Source organism: Drosophila yakuba, chromosome 3L (genome assembly GCF_016746365.2).
Source record: "Drosophila yakuba strain Tai18E2 chromosome 3L, Prin_Dyak_Tai18E2_2.1, whole genome shotgun sequence".
Taxonomy (NCBI): Eukaryota; Metazoa; Arthropoda; class Insecta; order Diptera; family Drosophilidae; genus Drosophila; species Drosophila yakuba.
The window spans coordinates 7,593,308-7,610,032 of NC_052529.2; the positions used below are offsets into that span (position 1 = coordinate 7,593,308).

The 16,725-nt window shown below is 45.9% G+C and overlaps 8 protein-coding genes across 9 annotated transcripts; 3 read left to right on the forward strand and 5 right to left on the reverse strand.

Moving 5' to 3' along the window:
- The first annotated feature begins 93 nt into the window (after positions 1-93).
- Positions 94-1,157, forward strand: LOC6533243. Its single transcript, XM_002093933.3, has 2 exons — positions 94-516; positions 573-1,157. The coding sequence occupies exons 1-2, from the start codon at positions 354-356 to the stop codon at positions 1,076-1,078; spliced, it is 669 nt and encodes a 222-aa protein (XP_002093969.1). The 5' UTR covers positions 94-353; the 3' UTR covers positions 1,079-1,157.
- LOC6533244 (ubiquinol-cytochrome-c reductase complex assembly factor 1) lies at positions 1,080-2,258 on the reverse strand. The gene is made up of 4 exons (XM_002093934.3): positions 2,100-2,258; positions 1,797-1,985; positions 1,483-1,734; positions 1,080-1,412 (listed from the first exon to the last, which is right to left on the reverse strand). Exons 1-4 carry the CDS (start codon positions 2,154-2,156, stop codon positions 1,131-1,133), a joined length of 780 nt encoding a protein of 259 aa, XP_002093970.1. The 5' UTR covers positions 2,157-2,258; the 3' UTR covers positions 1,080-1,130.
- A 226-nt stretch (positions 2,259-2,484) lies between these two features.
- On the forward strand, positions 2,485-3,708 carry LOC6533245 (SURF1-like protein). Its single transcript, XM_002093935.3, has 4 exons — positions 2,485-2,763; positions 2,829-2,950; positions 3,010-3,204; positions 3,263-3,708. The coding sequence occupies exons 1-4, from the start codon at positions 2,560-2,562 to the stop codon at positions 3,642-3,644; spliced, it is 903 nt and encodes a 300-aa protein (XP_002093971.1). The 5' UTR covers positions 2,485-2,559; the 3' UTR covers positions 3,645-3,708.
- LOC6533246 (UDP-glucose 6-dehydrogenase) lies at positions 3,639-8,912 on the reverse strand. Its single transcript, XM_002093936.4, has 3 exons — positions 8,515-8,912; positions 5,977-6,115; positions 3,639-5,462 (listed from the first exon to the last, which is right to left on the reverse strand). Exons 1-3 carry the CDS (start codon positions 8,662-8,664, stop codon positions 4,321-4,323), a joined length of 1,431 nt encoding a protein of 476 aa, XP_002093972.1. The 5' UTR covers positions 8,665-8,912; the 3' UTR covers positions 3,639-4,320.
- Positions 8,913-9,398: 486 nt separating this feature from the next.
- Positions 9,399-12,066, reverse strand: LOC6533247 (cilia- and flagella-associated protein 52). Its single transcript, XM_002093937.4, has 5 exons — positions 11,530-12,066; positions 10,767-11,471; positions 10,476-10,705; positions 10,191-10,407; positions 9,399-10,127 (listed from the first exon to the last, which is right to left on the reverse strand). The coding sequence occupies exons 1-5, from the start codon at positions 11,952-11,954 to the stop codon at positions 9,476-9,478; spliced, it is 2,229 nt and encodes a 742-aa protein (XP_002093973.1). The 5' UTR covers positions 11,955-12,066; the 3' UTR covers positions 9,399-9,475.
- Positions 12,067-12,138: 72 nt separating this feature from the next.
- Positions 12,139-13,167, reverse strand: LOC6533248. The gene is made up of 3 exons (XM_002093938.4): positions 13,002-13,167; positions 12,640-12,932; positions 12,139-12,517 (listed from the first exon to the last, which is right to left on the reverse strand). The coding sequence occupies exons 1-3, from the start codon at positions 13,075-13,077 to the stop codon at positions 12,332-12,334; spliced, it is 555 nt and encodes a 184-aa protein (XP_002093974.2). The 5' UTR covers positions 13,078-13,167; the 3' UTR covers positions 12,139-12,331.
- Positions 13,168-13,660: 493 nt separating this feature from the next.
- On the forward strand, positions 13,661-15,667 carry LOC6533249 (putative serine protease K12H4.7). Its single transcript, XM_002093939.3, has 4 exons — positions 13,661-14,615; positions 14,679-14,817; positions 14,878-15,349; positions 15,414-15,667. The coding sequence occupies exons 1-4, from the start codon at positions 13,828-13,830 to the stop codon at positions 15,539-15,541; spliced, it is 1,527 nt and encodes a 508-aa protein (XP_002093975.1). The 5' UTR covers positions 13,661-13,827; the 3' UTR covers positions 15,542-15,667.
- On the reverse strand, positions 15,571-16,507 carry LOC6533250. Of its 2 annotated transcripts, XM_015194377.3 has the most exons (3): positions 16,305-16,507; positions 16,045-16,233; positions 15,571-15,987 (listed from the first exon to the last, which is right to left on the reverse strand). In XM_015194377.3, exons 1-3 carry the CDS (start codon positions 16,369-16,371, stop codon positions 15,659-15,661), a joined length of 585 nt encoding a protein of 194 aa, XP_015049863.1. In that variant the 5' UTR covers positions 16,372-16,507; the 3' UTR covers positions 15,571-15,658. The 2 variants fall into 2 exon arrangements, with proteins under 2 accessions (XP_015049863.1, XP_002093976.1); XM_002093940.4 differs by having other exon boundaries at positions 15,571-16,233; positions 16,305-16,505.
- Positions 16,508-16,725: the final 218 nt, after the last annotated feature.

Here is a 16,725-nt window from a genome sequence, read left to right on the forward strand (position 1 = left end):
AAGAACTTCGATAGCAGTTGACAGCAAAAGTAATGTGACCGGACTTAAATACAGAAAAGTGGTCAGCAATCGGAATGTGACAGTGATCACTCACAGTAGTTAACCTCTTATATTTAAATCTGTAAAGTAATAAATTATGAAATTGGTTGTAATATTGCAGTTCAGTTAAACTTGGCTTATATGTAATCCCTCTAAATTTGACCATTATTTTTTACCTGCAATTATGCCATTCAAAAAGTGCCAAATGGTTTTCGCTTGATCGAAGCTCTGCCGTACTTCATAATGTAAACAAACATGGCTCAAACAAGGGATTCTTAATTATCAAATTCAATAAAGAGAAGCGTTTGGTAGCAATGCGCACCAGTTACAAGAAAAACAGACCTTTCGACTTCAAGCTAATTGATCTGGTGGAACCAAATCCGGTGCTCTACAAGAGATCAGGGCTCTCGAACTACGATGCCATGAAGGCGAAAACTGATATTTGGGCTCGCATAGCCGAGATGATGGGTTGTGATGGTAAGCCAGTTTATTAATACCTTGGTTATATCCATATTAAGTAACACTCTCACTAGTGGACTTCTGCCTGATGCGCTGGAACAATCTGCACTATCAGTTTCGCAAGGAGTTTCGCCGAGCGGACACCAGTGGTTCCACCTGGCCGTACTTGGAACGCCTACGATTTCTGGCCGAGATCCAGCCGCCCTCCAAAACTAGAAACAAACCCAAAGTAAGGGACTCCACGGGCAAACAAGAGGCGATCATCCAGACAGAAACCCCTGTGCAGTTCTTGTGGGAGACCTATGAGGATGGGGATGTGCCACAACAGTCCAGCACGTTTATCATCGAGGAGGTCATCGAGGAGCCCAGCGAACAGATCATCCAGGAGGAAATCATCTATGAGGAACAAGAGCCAGCTGAGATACTCTCCCCCAGAAGCAGCTTTCTCCAGATGGACCAAGTACTGGCGCAACTAAAAGAACCGCACAGGAGACGGGCAGAGCGGAGGATTACAGCATTTCTGCTCAAGTGCCAGCTGCGTGCCTTGAGTAATCAGTCCGTGGAGGACCTGAGCATTTAGCTTTCCGTTTACATACTCACAACTTTATTTAAAAAACAGAATATAACTAAGATTAAACCTTGCACTTGTCCAAATCCAACCATGCAACTTTCGGCTTCACAATGAACTGATCGCGCGGCAAACTGTCCAGCATGGTGGTCTGCTGGCGGACGTATTTCACCAGTCGCTCGATCTGCGCATAATCATCGCAGTTCATCTCGAAAAAGCGGCGCCATAAGGCGCAGGCCAAAACCCGATCGTCGGACATAATGCCCTCGTCGTAGGCAATAAGGGCCGCTTGGAACTGCTCGGATAACGTCTCGATCTGCTGACGGGTGCGGGAGGGATTGTGAGCCTGTGGGGCAAGACAGAATGCAGAGTATGATGAATATGGCCAACTAAAGATGAACTAGTGTAAAACCTACTCCCAATTTCTTGGCCCGTGTGTTGACATCTCCCCACATGGCCTCCACAATGCAGTTGCGCAGGAAGCGTCCATCCTCGCCCGTTTCCGAGCCCTCGGCCATGGAGCGCATTAGGAGTAGCCAAACATGCAGTTCGGTGACCAGAAACCAGGAGTTAAAGGTATTGGGCAGATTGAAGTCGCGGAAGAAGGCCACATAGTTGATCTTGTCGGCAACGCTTTCGTACAGCAGATGACTGGTTACCTTGAGGCGCTAGTAAGGGAATACAAAGTTTAATATTAACAAAGAAATAAGTATAAGTATAATTTACCTACCGCCTTTGTGTTCGGTGTGAAGCCCACTTTGTTGAGCACTCTCTTCAGGATTCCGCCTTCCGCAGCTGCTGCTGCGCCTGGTTTCGTTTTATTGGGATTATCCACCACGCCGGTGGAGGAACACAAGCGGCAGGGCTGCTCCAGTACTCCCAGTATCGCTGGGCTGTGTTTGTAGGCATGTTGTGTTGCCTATAATAAAGTTTAATTTAAAAATTGTACACCCGTTTATATAAGAGTTGCAGGCGGTGCATTCGTAGGCCTGTGTTTTGAGTAAATCACGCACATCCATTGCTTTGAACCTACCCATGTGCTTCTCGCTATGCCGCCGGCCAGTCTTGCAACTGCTCGAGTGCAGTGCATTTTTAAATATTTTTAAATTTACTAAAACAAAATCGTTTCAAAATTCCAATTGCACGCGACAACAGTCCGAAACAGCTGATCCAGCAGGGCTGCCAACTCGGCTATAAACACAAGCTAACAGTGATTTACTAACATATAAATAACAGAATTGTTAAAAATAATTGGGAATGAAAATATATGTTTTTTAGCATAGGAAATTATATTTAGGAATTATATTTACATAGACGCTTCATACTTTTGTAGTTTTAATTCATAAATTCTAGAAAATCTTGAGTTCGAGAATAGTGTGACTGCGTGATTTAAAGGCTACTTTTAACAGCACGAAACAGTCATACTGTCAACTTCCAATTGGAAATGTAAATAAATAAGTAACTATAAATTTGATAACTAAATAATATAAAGCATGCTGCGTTTGGGGAGTCAAATGTGCCGGCAGGTGGCGTATAATATGCAGACTGTATCCCGATACACCGGCACCGCGAACAAACCGAACATAATCACCAGGAAGATGACACAACAGCGGGCGCCGGTGAATTGGACCACCAGCATTCCCAATCAGGCGGCCAAGGACAAGGAGAAGATTGCTCCATTGGGATGGTTCCTCCTGGTGGGTCAAAACTTGCGCCCGTAGCTGCATAATATTACTAATCATTGTTGCCACCCATTCCCTAGCTTATTCCGGCCACCACATTTGGCTTGGGCTGCTGGCAGGTGAAGCGCAAGATTTGGAAGGAACAGTTGATCAAGGATCTGAACAAACAGTTGAGCACAGCGCCTGTCGCTCTGCCAGATGAGTAGGTTTGCCAGCACATACTGCTGTATATACTCCCACTCTAATGTCTGCATCCGGCAGTCTCAGTGATCTTTCCCAAATGGAGTACCGGCTGGTCAAGATCCGTGGACGTTTCCTTCATGACAAGGAGATGCGCATGGGTCCGAGATCGCTCATACGTCCCGATGGCGTGGAGACCCAAGGAGGACTCTTCTCGCAGCGGGACTCGGGCAATGGCTATCTAATAGTAACCCCTTTTCAGCTGGCAGATAGAGAGTAAGTTATACTCCAAAATCATTCTTCGAATCATCTTAATATTCATCCGATCCCTTAGCGACATAGTGCTCGTCAATCGGGGATGGGTGTCCCGCAAGCAAGTGGAGCCGGAAACCCGTGCATTGGGCCAACAGCAGGCGGAAGTGGAGCTCACGGCCGTGGTGCGCAAAGGAGAGGCACGTCCGCAGTTTACACCCGACCACAAGGGCAATGTCTACCTCTATCGCGACCTGGTACGCATGTGCGCCGCCACAGGAGCGGCTCCTGTCTTCCTGGATGCCGTATACGACGCCCAAACGGCTGCACACGGTCCCATCGGTGGCCAGACACGCGTTACCCTGCGCAACGATCACCTGTCGTACCTGGTGACCTGGTTCAGCCTATCGGCGGCCACCTCCTTTTTGTGGTACCGCCAAATAGTCAAGAGGAAACCCTTTTGAAAGGAACATTAGTTAAACGCATTGTTGTTATTTTTATTATAAAATTTACATGTTCTCGTGTAAATGCTGGTTTTTATTGGCCCACCGCAGGAGGGGATTGTCCTGCTGGGGACTTATATTGCAACTACCGATCCTCGAGTGGCGGATCGACAGGGGAATAGGAATATGAATACAAATACGGTTTGAGGGTTTCCCTTTCGGGTGTGCCTAGTTGAATACTTTTAACTATTTAAAAACACACTCGTTAGCTTGGGTCGATATGGGGAAATTATAATATTGTCTGTTCAGAGGGGGTATCTAAAAAAAAAACGCTACGTTTTATAACTTTGTGGTTAAATATTGCCTTAATTGTGTTCAAATAAGTATAACGCTTTCTTATTATATACAGAAATGTTTTAAAAGCTTACTTTCTTTAGAAACTAATATACAAAATTCTAGAATTCAACTTTACTTTTCACTTAAAATCGACAGAGTTCCTACTTAAGAACATCCAATTGTCCAAGATGTGATTAAATATTGCTTTTGGTCTTATCTAGTGGCTATCCTCTCAATCGACCCAATCTAACACACACTCAGATACAGAAAAAAATACGCATATTTACAATGTAGTCTCGCAAATACTGGAAATTTCGCCAACTTTAAGTGTGAATGCCACCACATCCGCCGTCCGACGCGCCTAAAGCTGCGGCACAATGCCCCACGAACGGAGGAGTCCAGTGCGCTGGTACTTCTTGCCGATGGTCTGGACGTGGAAGCCGATCTGCTGCAGTCGCTCGTGGTCGAGGATCTTGCGGCCATCGAAGATGTAAGCCGGCTTCATCATGGATTGGTATATACGCTTAAAGTCCAAATCGACAAACTCATCCCATTCCGTACAGATGACCAAGGCATGTGTGGCTCGCACGGCGCTGTAGGGATCACTGTGGATCTGCACCGCCTTCTTCACTTTCTCCGGCGATTCCGTGACACTGGGATGCGTGAGATCGTCTATGATCTGCTCCGGTTCCACCTTGGGATCGTAGATATCCAGTGCGGCGCCCTCTTCCAGTAGAGTTTGGCATACGGTTATAGCGGCCGTTTCGCGCGTATCGCCCGTATTCTTCTTAAAGGCAAAGCCCAAGATCGCTATCCTTTTGTCCGACACCGTGTTGAACAAACTCTCGATGATCTTTTGCGAGAAACGCCGCTTCTGGTACTCGTTCATGTCGATCACCTGCTGCCAGTAGGCGGCCACCTCGGGCAGATTGAGGTTCTCGCAGATGTAGATCAGGTTGAGGATGTCCTTCTGAAAGCAGCTGCCGCCGAAGCCCACGGAGGCCTGCAGGAACTTGGAACCGATGCGAGAGTCCAGACCCACGGCGCGCGCCACCTCGGAGACATCCGCTCCGGTGGCCTCGCACACCGCCGACAGCGAATTAATGCTTGAGATTCGCTGGGCGAGGAATGCGTTTGCCGCCAGCTTGGACAGCTCGCTGCTCCACGTGTTGGTCGTGAGGATGTTCTGCTTGGGTATCCAGTGCTCGTAGATCCACGACAGCTTCTCCACCGCTTGATGGCCCTCGGGCGTCTCCTCGCCGCCGATCAGCACGCGATCCGCATTCAGCAGATCATTGATGGCGGTGCCCTCGGCCAGGAACTCGGGATTGGACAGAATGTCGTAGTGGATGCCCGGCTTCTGGTTCGCCCGCAGTATGTGCATGATGCTCTCCGCCGCCCGCACGGGCACCGTGCTCTTCTCCACCACAATCTTGTTGGACTGGGCGATCTCGGCGATCATCCGGGCTGCACTCTCCACGTACTTGAGGTCCGCCGCTCGGCCTGCAGATTGAAAAACTGGATTACTAAGTGATCTTGGGTATGAAAATAAACGCTAGCAATTAATTTTAAGTTTACTTAAAGTCCACTCCAAAGATGGAGGTGTGTACAATAAACATTTTAAAGTTTAATATTTGGTGACTAATAGCTATGAAAGTGCGCCCTGAATTGCTTTTTTAATTAATTGTATTTTAGAGCTGTGTGATTATCAAACGATTTTTGATTAAACGCACTTCACAAAGTTTATTTCTTTGAATTAAAAAGACATCTTGCTGTTTATTTTTAGAAAGCATATTTTCAAGTATTGCCTCATTCAGTAACTATTTATGATGTCTGCTTCTTGGCTTTACTATTTAATTATCAATTAAATAACAAATTTATGATTGAAGCTATGAGATGATAGTAACTATATTTTCTTAGCTTATGAAGCTAGATGAATTAAATGAATTAAAATAATGATGTTGTATTTCATAATTACTCTATCTATCAATCCTGATTATATATAATGAGTACTTACCCTTGCCATTGCCGCAGGTTTTTGTGGGCGTGTTCACCGAGATGAAGATGAGGTCCGCCTCCTTGATGGCCGTCTCGATGTCCGTGGAGAAGAACAGGTTCACATTGCGACACTTCTTCACCACCTCATCCAAGCCGGGCTGCAAAAGAAACCAAAGTGCTTTGTTAAAATATTTTAGAAATTATTCAGCAACAAGTTGTTGGCCTAGTTTTTTAGCTTTGGCTTTCTCAAAATGCCAATCACGACCCACTCCCAAAGCTGAGCACTTGGTTGCCCGATAAGATTATAACCCTTCTATATAAATATATATTTATGTGCGTATATACTTTGTATCCGATTTCCCATGAAAACTATCTCTCAATTAACGTGTTTACGTGCTGCAATAGCACCTGAAGTGGTTTACTTGGCGTCGTTTAGTGATTAATTTAGAAATTATTGGATAGGGTCTTCCCATGACAACGCTTATGCAATATTCACACGAATTCTTGATTCACCACTCATTTAACTCATTCAGCCAGACATGTTTCCGTTTCAGATACGTTTTGAATGTTCATTGAACTCGTTTGGTGCGCCCAGCCAAATTTGCATACGTATTTATATGGATTTCTCGGGGGGCAGGTGTTAAAAACTGTCTTTCTTTCTTTTTCGCCTTTCGTTTGATATAATCAACAACAGTAGATCTATCTCCAGATCTTGATAATTGAACATATACATTAAACAACCAGTCAGATACATGTGTTAGTTGGGAACATAAGCGATAAGTTTTATGGAACATAAGTACAGCGAGTTGGAACGTGGCGGGAAATATAAAAGTGCAAAATGAAAGTACGCCAATTGCCAATTGCCAATTGTGCAAATTCCAAACAAGAGGATGTTGTTGACAAGATCGCCCTGACATTTCCTAGCAAATTGCATTGGAGTACTCAAGTGTTGGCCATGATTGTTTGCTGGTGGTATTGCAATCTTGGTAAGTGAATATCAATAATGGGAAACTGACTAGACAGCCTCTAATGGCTCTAATGGGTACAAGTGCACCCAGTGTCTACTTTTTGCCCATCTTCTTTGCGTGCATATCATTAGTATCCATTACAATCGAGCTCCATTGAGCGCAGCTTATCTAGAAACGTAAGTTTTCCAATTTGTGGGTCTAGGTAAAAACATTTACGGTCTAGAATGCAGATAAATGTGGATTTTCTTGATTGGTTTTGAAACTATTTTTAGGGATACACTCATTTAAAGACGATAAGCTTGAGCTAAATATATAAAATATACGCAGTGATTTGTTGTTTTAAGGAAACTGATATGACATACTACTGCTACAGGGTACAAAACCCAAAACGTGATATACTGGGAAGCCAGTACACGCGAAACTCAGGCACAGAGTAATGGGTGTTTGGGTGATTGTACTGTATATACTTCTATTCTATACTGTTTCCCCCAGAGATACTGGGTGTTTGACGGGAACGTGGGTAATTGGTAATTCCAACTAATGTGAGCTCGCTAAACCAAAAAATAAAAAAATAAAAAAAAGCCATGCCCAGCGAGCTTATCTGCAACCGAGACTTTGTTTTGGCGCAGAGCCGATAAGAAGTGTGGGTAGCTCCAAATATGTATGTACATATAGTGTATAGAGTGGGGAATGAGGGCGGACGGAAGCCAGGACGGAAATGCGGCAGTGCTGGAGGGGGGAGGGGTGGAGTAGGAGGAGAATCTACTATTGCGGGCAATCCGCTTGCACCTTATGGCTTCTCACCTAATGGCGCACTTGTAGTATCTGGAATTTGGGTCTGGTGGAACGACAGCGATGGTCACGCAGTCTGGAAAGTAAAATCGATTCCCACGCTGGTTTTCCGTTCCGAATCATATTTCAGCAATCATACGGCTCTGCGCGCTTTTAATGCTTTATTTTGAGTGACTAATGGCCGCAACACGCCGACTGACCATTGACCTTGTTGTGGGCCAAGTGCGTTAAGCACCTGAAGTCTAGTAGAATGCCAAACACGCACCGCTGTTCAGGTGAAGACGGGCTACACTGCGCGAAAACTGAGCTTCGTAAGGCAATCAATCTATCAGGTGATTTAAAGTATAACTCGTATAAACTTAATCATGGCAAACTCAATCACAGTAACTAAAGGACTAATGTATCTACAAGTCATGTATCTATCTATCCATAGGATTGAATTATTCAAGACATCTCCAAATAGCTCTGGCATTTTCTATGTGCAGAGGAACTGGTTTACTTTTGCGGAGAGAGGAGAGCGGAGGGAGGGGGGTATTCACCGACTTGGACATGAGCGGTCATCGACGTTTTGGAATCTGCTCGATGTATCGGGAATTGATTGATGTATTGTTTGTTTAGGATTAGTGGAAGCCCCGAAAAGAAGAAAAAACACACAAATTGCAAGGCTAAGGCGTGAGCACATACACACACCAATGCAGCTAACGTTCCCTCTCTCTCCCACTAGCAAGCAGACGCACACAACAGTAGCACTTCCTATGTACATACAAGCGGAAAAAAAGAAAAACGTACGTACGTACCTCGTAAATGGGCAATTTATCCGAATTCCACTGGGCAATCCGCTCGACGCTCTTGTCCACCAGGGTTATCACGATATCGGGGCATTTGAGCGCCATAACCGCGCAGGTCGGACCACCGACATAACCAGCGCCAATGCAGCAGACCTTCATTTCGTTGCACACCGCTTTTCGTCGTTCGATTTGTTTTGCTTTGCCGTTCGTCGTCCCTTCCGTTTGCTTCCTTCTTCCTCTTTCTCCTTTGCCAATTTCCCACTACTTATAGTTCTTGTTGTTGTTTTGTTTTTTTTTCTTGTGTTTTTGCTTCTCCGGCGAGTGTCGCGTGCTGTTGAATCGAGCGGTCGGAGGAATCTAACTTCACGCGGCGGCGGAACGACAATAACTACTACCAATACCGCTTAAAATCCACACGAAGTTTGGATGTTTGCAAACAAGAACAACAACAACGCTGGCCAATAGTAATGCAGTGTGACCGCAGAGCGAGCGCCCCATAACGGCGCTTGCCAGCATGGTCACTCTGGGAACTTAAGAACTTTTAAATATTCGTTTTTTTAAAAAATTAATTATTTAAATTACGAATTGCTAATAATTTGTCATCTAATGGGATGCACTTTGATATTTAAATAAATAGCTTGATCATTAAAATGATTTTTATTCATTTAAATTATGTTTTTTTTATATAAGAGGTTTCACGGCAATATTTTTAAGTGGTAAAATTACATTTTTTAAAATGGTTTCCATTAGCAAAGATTTGAAGGTAAATATTTTAATATTAGGAGGTTTGCGTTCAGAGAATTTTTTAAGTTATTTTAAATATGCTCCACAATAATGATTTAAATCATGATTAAACCAAGTTCCTTAATCCTATTAAGTAAATCTAATATAAATGTAATATAATCTCAGCTGGCAGAAAGACAACTGCCTTTATTTCACGACAAAAAGACAAACTCAATTAGGAAAATGCTCAGCACTTGCGGACATCCGGAACGATTCCGCACTCGGCATAGGGATCGGGCACCTTGGCCTCCTTTTTGGCGCACGGCGGGCACTCCACGCAGCAGAGATCGTCCTTGGGAGTGGCCTTCAGCAGGCCATCGATGTTCTCGCCCCTGGGCGTCTTTAGGTTTGTGCCCGAGTTCACACGCGATGGCACCTCGTTCATCTTGGTCTTGGACGAGGTCTTGGGCAGCGAGTACTTGGTGGCATCCGGCGGATTGGGTCGGCCCCAGAAGTCGCGCGGCACATCCCAGATGATCAGCGAACCGTCCGTGCTGCCGGTGACAAACATGGTCATGCACGGGCTGTAGGCACAACTGATCACGGAGGAGGCGTGCTCCGAGCCTATGCCCACCACAGCACCACTGTTGTAGTCCCACAGCTTCACCTGCAGATCACTGCCCACGGTGATGAAGTAGTCACCAGTTTCATTGATGGCCAGGCAGTTAACCGACGACTTTTTGGAGGCGGTTAGTTCCCTGATCAGGGCTCCATTGTACACCATCCAGTAGATGATTCTGCCGTCCGAGCCGCAGGTGATCACTTGCACGCCAGTTGGGAAGTAGGACGCGGACATGAACTGCGTGTTGGCGGTCACCACTTGCTTGCGCGTCATGCGTCTTGAGGGGATTAGTTACTGTTTAAGGACTACTTCAAGGTACATATAGCTATTTTAAACTCACTTAATATCCCAAATCACACAGGAACCATCGGTGCAGGCCGAGATCACTTCAGTGTCCAGATAATTGATGTCCAGCGAGGTTATGGGCCCCGAGTGATCCTTCAGCACACCCACGAGATCCTGGCGATACGGATCGATCTTCCACACCCTCACCTGTCCCTCGATGCCGCCAGTGACGATCAGACGACCCGAGGAGGCCACGGCCAAGGCACTGCATCCTGTGGTCAAAGAGATGTTTTCAATAAGAAGGAATAAGAAGGTTTCAGATAGTATTCCAAATGTTCACCCTTGTTGTGTGCGTTGGGTATGGCGTAGATGAGTCTTCCGGTGATTGGAGTAAAGGCGCGAATGATGCCATCGTTCCAAACAGAGACTATGCTGGTGCCATCGTGGGTGAAGCGGACGCAGGCGCAGTTAAAGTTGTAAACCATTATGCGAAGCAGCTCCTGCTTGCGTCCAGAAGACCAGATGCGGATGCACTCCTTGCCCGACGTGGCAAAGACGCCAGAGTAGTTCCTTAAGTTCAATACGTTTAAAGATATTAAGGATCGTAGAAGCGTATATGCGATCTACTCACTTGGGAAAGGTGATGCAGTAGACCGACTTGGTGTGGCATGTTCGGAGCAGCTTGAGCACCCAGGTCTTGATGTTCAGCCCGTAGATCTCGTTGGTGTCCGTGCAGATGTAGAACATTTCAGTTCTCGAGCGCACAAAGGACGAGATCCTGCCAGAAACGTGAGTCTTCTTCAGGGTGCGCAAATATGGCCATGTGGGACCCGGATAGTCGCGGAAGTTAATCAGCGGCACATCGGTGCGCTCCTCCACCAGCTCGATGTCGCCATTTCCCGCTCCAATCAGCAAACGTCCGCCTTCCAGGACATACAGAGCACGCACACCATTCACATAGCGATTGCAATCTCTGCCCGTTGGCTTTCTGGGATTGTGGGTGCCGAAGGCACCCAGGATGCAGCTGGTGGAGCCCTTCTTGCTCACATGCTCGCTATCGCAGCAGTTGAGCACGATCTTCACAATATCACCAGTTCCGGTGCCCAAGTAGGCAAACTCATCAGTCTTGTTGATGCGGGCGCAGTAGAACACTCGCGTCTTGCTGGCCATCAGGACATCCTGCACGTACAGCTTCTTCTGCTCGCGCAGGATGCTCCACAGGCGCAGATGGCGATCTCCGGCAGTCACAAAGAAGTACGGATTGTTGTGCAACGGCCGGACAGTCAAGGCGTTTCCAGATATAGCCCGCGACGCGGGTGTTTGGCAGATGGGAGAGCTATAATGGCGAACATAATCAATGAATGTTATGCGGAAGTTCTGCAATGGATACTTACAATGCCTCCATATCGAAGACGATAACGGAGCCATCATCCACGCCTCCAATGGACACCACGCATCTATCCTGGGCAGTAAAGCAGATGGCCTGCACCGAGACCTTGTGCAGATCGTGGCGAGCGATCTCCTTGCGCTGTTCGTAGTCCCAGATGATGACATAGCCCCGGAATCCCATGTGATTGATCTGACCGGAGGCCATGTACTTGCCACTCTTGCTGAGATCCAGGCATGATATGGTGTTCGTGTGTCCGGCCACAAACTCCTGCGTATTCTTTTTGTAGTCGGCGATGCCTATTTTGTTGCCCAGCGCAAAGATAATGGATCCTGTGACCGGATGCTGGCGCACTCCATTCTCCACCTTGCCGTTGATGCCAAAGATCGCGCGCGGTAACAGTTGCCTGCAGCCATCGTGGGAATCTCCCATTTTCACTGTATTATAGCAAAATATACGATTCCAAATGTAGCATATAAGGGGAGTTTGTGTCTGTTCTGAGCTTGAAGGTTTTTAACCGGCTTGTTTTTTGTTTGAAAACAGGGCAGCTGGTATTTTAAACAGCGACCGTTGCTGGGTTGCCGCTGTTGCCAAAGTAACTAATTTAACGTTTTTGTAAGATGATTAATGTGTTTTATATTTGCTCTATTTCATAATAATTTTAAATGTCTATTTTAAAACTAAATTAACGACAGAAAAGGTTTAAAGTGGAATAGGAAAAAACTTTAAGGGATTATAAAGGTTTGAAGGTTAAAAATAAATTGTAAAATAGATATGGGGAAATGTAGATTATAAGTTAAAATTTGTAATTAATCAATCTCCTTTTGTAGGTGGAAGGGCTTGACTTGAGTGCAGTACTGTTTCAGTTTGCTGATATTGAGGGAGGAGCAGGCTCGCTGCACACGATCTTGCATTTCGAGCTCCTTCTGGATGACATCCTCCATGGCGGCGTACTTCTCCTCCTCGATTTTCAAATGTGCCAGCATAGCCATGTTCTAAAATGAAAGTGCATTTTTAGGTTTATTGCTTTCTTGATCTAGCATTGTAACATAAATCATCAATTTCCCACGATCTTAAGCTTGTGATCAAGATAGTTTCCTTTAGTTCTATAAGTTACCTCTCTGTACTTGGCCTTTAGCTCCTCCAACTTGGCTGTCTTCTGCTCCTCCTCCTCGCTGGTGTACTGATTTTCGAAGAACATGTGCTCCGGATGCAGCACATGCGGTGGAACGTGGAACACCCGGCTGTCCAGTTCCCTCAGAGCTTTTAGGCCCTTGCAGGCGGCGGCCTGGAAACGACGCTCCACGGTTTCCCTTTGGGCTTCTAATAACTCCGCCGTTGCGGGCGTTTTGATCTTATTGATGATCTGGCCAATGCCTTTCTTTATTATGTCCTGCACAATATGTTCACCTTTGAAATGGAAATAGGAAATGTTGGAAAAAGGACGCTGATATAGGGAACTAGGAATGTAGGACTTACGCTCTGCCGATAGCTGTGCTGCTGTGAAATTGAAGAACTTCTGATCGTAGGTGCTGCTATTAAAGTCCATTATCATAGATTTCAACAATATATTCCTAGAAATATTAAAATTAAATTGAACAAAAACGTAAATAATTGAAAAAGTCGCGCATTTAATGTGACCGTTCCGAGAAAGCAAAGAAATGCTAACACATCAACAGTGCTGCCATACTAAGCTAGAAATCTAGCTAGTAAATTTAGCTAATTGCTTATAAATTACTATGCAGATGGAAATTATATAAAAGAAACCCATCCATAGTTTTAAAAAGTTTTTGACAAATACATTTATTAAACATGCACATTAACGGCACTGTTAAACCCCGCATTAATACCTACCTAACAAATTGAATATTTTACATACTTGGTTTATTGCTTGGCAAATACATATCATATCTCATCATGTTGGGCTCATCGATAATATCTAGCTTATGAAAAAAATAAATTAAAAACACTTATTGTAGAGTTTTGAAGTAACCAGAACGCAGACAAAATATGTATATAATTCACTTAGTCCGCTAAAAACTATATTAATTGAATGAGAATGCAAATCAATAAGCAACTTGAATGCCCCTAATGTTTTTGTATTGCTTTGCCGGCTTTGCGAATATAATACAGCGAGAACTGAATAATCAGGAGAGTGCGACACACATAACGGTGCCTATATAAATAGCTCACACCACTCTTCTGCAGTCGCTATTTACAGTTAGGCACTGTGCGAGGTTCCAACTAATTAAATACTTCAATTACTGGAAAATCAACTTGACCCAAGCAAACAAAGAAAGCAAATATGCGTTTCATGGGGGGCGTTTTGTTCCCCTTGGGAGTGGGTCTTCTGCTCCTGGGACTGTTTGCGCCCATTTCTGGCATTGGCTTTCGACGCGGAAGGCTGGGCAACGGATTCCTTGGGGAGCCCAGCAAGATTCCAACCCTGCAAAGGAGCCAGCAGTCCGAGGATCTGTGGTTCGAGCAGCGATTGGATCACTTCAAGTCCAGCGATAAGCGCACCTGGCAGCAGCGATACTTTGTGAATGCCGATTACTACCGGAATGACAGCTCCGCACCCGTTTTTCTGATGATCGGTGGCGAGGGTGAGGCGTCGGCCAAGTGGATGCGGGAGGGAGCCTGGGTGCACTATGCGGAGCACTTTGGAGCGCTTTGTCTGCAGCTGGAGCACCGTTTCTACGGCAAAAGTCATCCCACCGCGGATCTGTCCACCGATAATCTTCGCTATCTCAGCTCGGAGCAGGCCCTAGAGGATTTGGCCAGCTTTGTGACCGCCATGAAGGTTAAGTTCAACCTGGCCGATGGTCAGAAATGGATCGCTTTCGGTGGTTCCTATCCTGGTTCGCTGGCCGCCTGGGCCCGTGAGAAGTTTCCCCAGCTCATCCACGGATCAATCAGCTCTAGTGGTCCACTGCTGGCGGAGGTTGACTTCAAGGAGTACTTCGAGGTGGTCAAAGCCTCGCTAGCTGCCTATAAGCCCGAATGCGTGGAGGCGGTGACCCGCAGCTTCGCTCAAGTGGAGATTCTACTCAAGCACATGATTGGGCAACGCAGTCTGGATGAGAAGTTCAAGTGAGTGGATCAACTTATAAACATCCTGTACAAGTGTTAATTCTGTATGCCTTTTCACTTCAGAACCTGCACTCCCATCAAGGATTCGATTGAAAACGAACTGGATATGGCCAACTTCTTTGAGAATCTGGCTGGCAACTTTGCTGGAGTGGTGCAGTACAACAAGGATAACAGTCCCCATGCCACCATCACCATTGACGACGTGTGTTATAGCCCCACTTTGTTCTTCCAAGCACATATTTACAATATTTCAACTCCGTAGATCTGCGATGTTATGCTGAATACCACAGCGGGTCCACCTGTCACCCGTTTGGGCCTGGTGAACGACATGCTACTGAAGGAATCGAACACCACCTGCCTGGACTACAAGTACGAGAAGATGGTGGCGGACATGAAGAACGTTTCCTGGGACTCGGAAACGGCCAAGGGAATGCGACAGTGGACGTATCAGACCTGCCACGAGTTCGGCTTCTATCAGACTTCGGAAAACCCGGCAGACACTTTTGGCGATCGCTTCGGGGTGGACTTCTTCATTCGCCAGTGCATGGATGTGTTCTCAAAGAACATGGACGCCAAGTTCCTGCAGCTGGTGGTGTCCGGCACCAATGATTTCTATGGCGCCCTCAAGCCAAATACCACAAATGTGCTGTACGTGCACGGTTCTATTGATCCCTGGCATGCTTTGGGCTTGGTGAAGTCATCTAACCCTGCACTTCCTACAATTTACATAGAAGGTATGCGCATATCTAAGATTGTCCCCTCATTTGTTGGCTAAATTGAGTATTTTTCGCCTTTTAGGAACTGCTCACTGCGCCAATATGTACGAGCCGGTGAAAACCGATCCGCCCCAACTGGTGGCCGCTCGCAACAAGATACTCAAATTCCTGGCCAAGCTACTGGATGGCTACACCTCAGCACTAATGTGATTTCGAAATGGAAGGGAAGAGTGGCCAAGTCAAATGTAATTTTGGACTCGTCAGCGATTTGTTTTATTTTTTGCTAACGCATGAGTTTTTACAATATATTTTCTGCTCCGCTGGGAGTTAATCCTTCTTGGCCTGTTCCATTTTCTCGTGGAATCGCTTCCAGTAGTGCTGCACCGTGGCGTTTCGAACGATATTGTGCTCGACAAAGTTCAGCAGCCAAGTGCAGGTCAGATAGGTCAGGTCATAAAAGAAGGCCACCACGCGGAAAAAATACTTCTCGGTCTGCTCCTTGCTGGGCAAGTTGGCCATAACATCTTGCAACTGCTTGGCGGCCGCCTCCTTGGCTTCCGATGCCTTCTTCTGCGCCTCGCTCTTCTTATCATCATTCGAGGTGCCCTTGCTGCGTACGATGGAGTCCAGTGGCTCGGCTCTGCCCAGTTTTCCGCCTGAAGTGACTATGGAAATGGATGGCGTTTGCACCTCACCAATTGGCACGTCCTTACGCGTGTTGTTCCCTGGGTTACTTCCCAAAGGGCTGCTGGTCGATGGAAAACCCGGCGCCACAAAGCCGTGCGGCACGTTCTTGGGCTTGTCATCGCTGCCACCTTCAGCGGAGAAGCTGCGATCGGGATTCAGGGACACGGCACGTGGACGCACAGTGTGGGCATTCAGGTGATGCAATGTGGGGTAATCTTTACGGCCGGGAAAGGCGTTAGTCTAGTCTAGTTGCTAATGAGTGAAATAACACGTGCGCTTCACTTACTCCACGTTGTGACCATTGGTCCCGCCACCGACTTGCTCCATTTGGTCATTAACAATGCGCGAATCATTTTCAAGGTTTTGCGACGATTGCAGATTTTAAATTCTTCACACACGCAAGTGACAATTTCAACAAACGAATTATTCCAAAAATGCCTGACAAAAAGCAGAAAGCGGAAAGGCCAACTTGACAATCATCAGCCAGAGTTGCAACCCTTTCTGAAGAAAATCCCTCTTTCTAGGGAAAGAACACTTAATTTTAATAAAGCTAACCCCAAAGAAACTAATATTTTTAGCATATGTATATAAATAGGAAGAAGTTTTAGAATAACAGCTCTAAATTTGTGGATATACTAAACTTGTTAGGGAATGGTCAATGTAAATTAAGGATCCTTAAATTTATTTTACTGAGTTGTCAGCTCTGA

Excerpts from the sequence above, each read along its gene's own strand:
- LOC6533247 (XM_002093937.4), bottom strand. The coding sequence starts at position 11,954 with ATGGGAGATTCCCACGATGGCTGCAGGCAACTGTTACCGCGCGCGATC. Across the intron at positions 10,706-10,766 it reads TACTGCATCACCTTTCCCAA|GAACTACTCTGGCGTCTTTG; the intron begins GTGAGTAGATCG and ends ATTGAACTTAAG. Across the intron at positions 10,408-10,475 it reads ACCCAACGCACACAACAAGG|GATGCAGTGCCTTGGCCGTG; the intron begins GTGAACATTTGG and ends CTTTGACCACAG.
- LOC6533244 (XM_002093934.3), bottom strand. The coding sequence starts at position 2,156 with ATGCACTGCACTCGAGCAGTTGCAAGACTGGCCGGCGGCATAGCGAGA. Across the intron at positions 1,735-1,796 it reads TCACACCGAACACAAAGGCG|CGCCTCAAGGTAACCAGTCA; the intron begins GTAGGTAAATTA and ends TTCCCTTACTAG. Across the intron at positions 1,413-1,482 it reads CACGGGCCAAGAAATTGGGA|GCTCACAATCCCTCCCGCAC; the intron begins GTAGGTTTTACA and ends CTTGCCCCACAG.
- LOC6533248 (XM_002093938.4), bottom strand. The coding sequence starts at position 13,077 with ATGATAATGGACTTTAATAGCAGCACCTACGATCAGAAGTTCTTCAAT. Across the intron at positions 12,933-13,001 it reads AGCACAGCTATCGGCAGAGC|GTGAACATATTGTGCAGGAC; the intron begins GTAAGTCCTACA and ends TCCATTTCAAAG. Across the intron at positions 12,518-12,639 it reads TAAAGGCCAAGTACAGAGAG|AACATGGCTATGCTGGCACA; the intron begins GTAACTTATAGA and ends CTTTCATTTTAG.
- LOC6533245 (XM_002093935.3), top strand. The coding sequence starts at position 2,560 with ATGCTGCGTTTGGGGAGTCAAATGTGCCGGCAGGTGGCGTATAATATG. Across the intron at positions 2,951-3,009 it reads CCTGTCGCTCTGCCAGATGA|TCTCAGTGATCTTTCCCAAA; the intron begins GTAGGTTTGCCA and ends TGCATCCGGCAG. Across the intron at positions 3,205-3,262 it reads TTTCAGCTGGCAGATAGAGA|CGACATAGTGCTCGTCAATC; the intron begins GTAAGTTATACT and ends CCGATCCCTTAG.
- LOC6533249 (XM_002093939.3), top strand. The coding sequence starts at position 13,828 with ATGCGTTTCATGGGGGGCGTTTTGTTCCCCTTGGGAGTGGGTCTTCTG. Across the intron at positions 14,616-14,678 it reads AGTCTGGATGAGAAGTTCAA|AACCTGCACTCCCATCAAGG; the intron begins GTGAGTGGATCA and ends TTTTCACTTCAG. Across the intron at positions 14,818-14,877 it reads CCACCATCACCATTGACGAC|ATCTGCGATGTTATGCTGAA; the intron begins GTGTGTTATAGC and ends TCAACTCCGTAG.
- LOC6533243 (XM_002093933.3), top strand. The coding sequence starts at position 354 with ATGCGCACCAGTTACAAGAAAAACAGACCTTTCGACTTCAAGCTAATT. Across the intron at positions 517-572 it reads CGAGATGATGGGTTGTGATG|TGGACTTCTGCCTGATGCGC; the intron begins GTAAGCCAGTTT and ends CACTCTCACTAG.
- LOC6533250 (XM_002093940.4), bottom strand. The coding sequence starts at position 16,371 with ATGATTCGCGCATTGTTAATGACCAAATGGAGCAAGTCGGTGGCGGGA. Across the intron at positions 16,234-16,304 it reads ACCAATGGTCACAACGTGGA|ATTACCCCACATTGCATCAC; the intron begins GTAAGTGAAGCG and ends CCGGCCGTAAAG.
- LOC6533246 (XM_002093936.4), bottom strand. The coding sequence starts at position 8,664 with ATGAAGGTCTGCTGCATTGGCGCTGGTTATGTCGGTGGTCCGACCTGC. Across the intron at positions 6,116-8,514 it reads ATAAATTGCCCATTTACGAG|CCCGGCTTGGATGAGGTGGT; the intron begins GTACGTACGTAC and ends TTTCTTTTGCAG. Across the intron at positions 5,463-5,976 it reads AACCTGCGGCAATGGCAAGG|GCCGAGCGGCGGACCTCAAG; the intron begins GTAAGTACTCAT and ends TTCAATCTGCAG.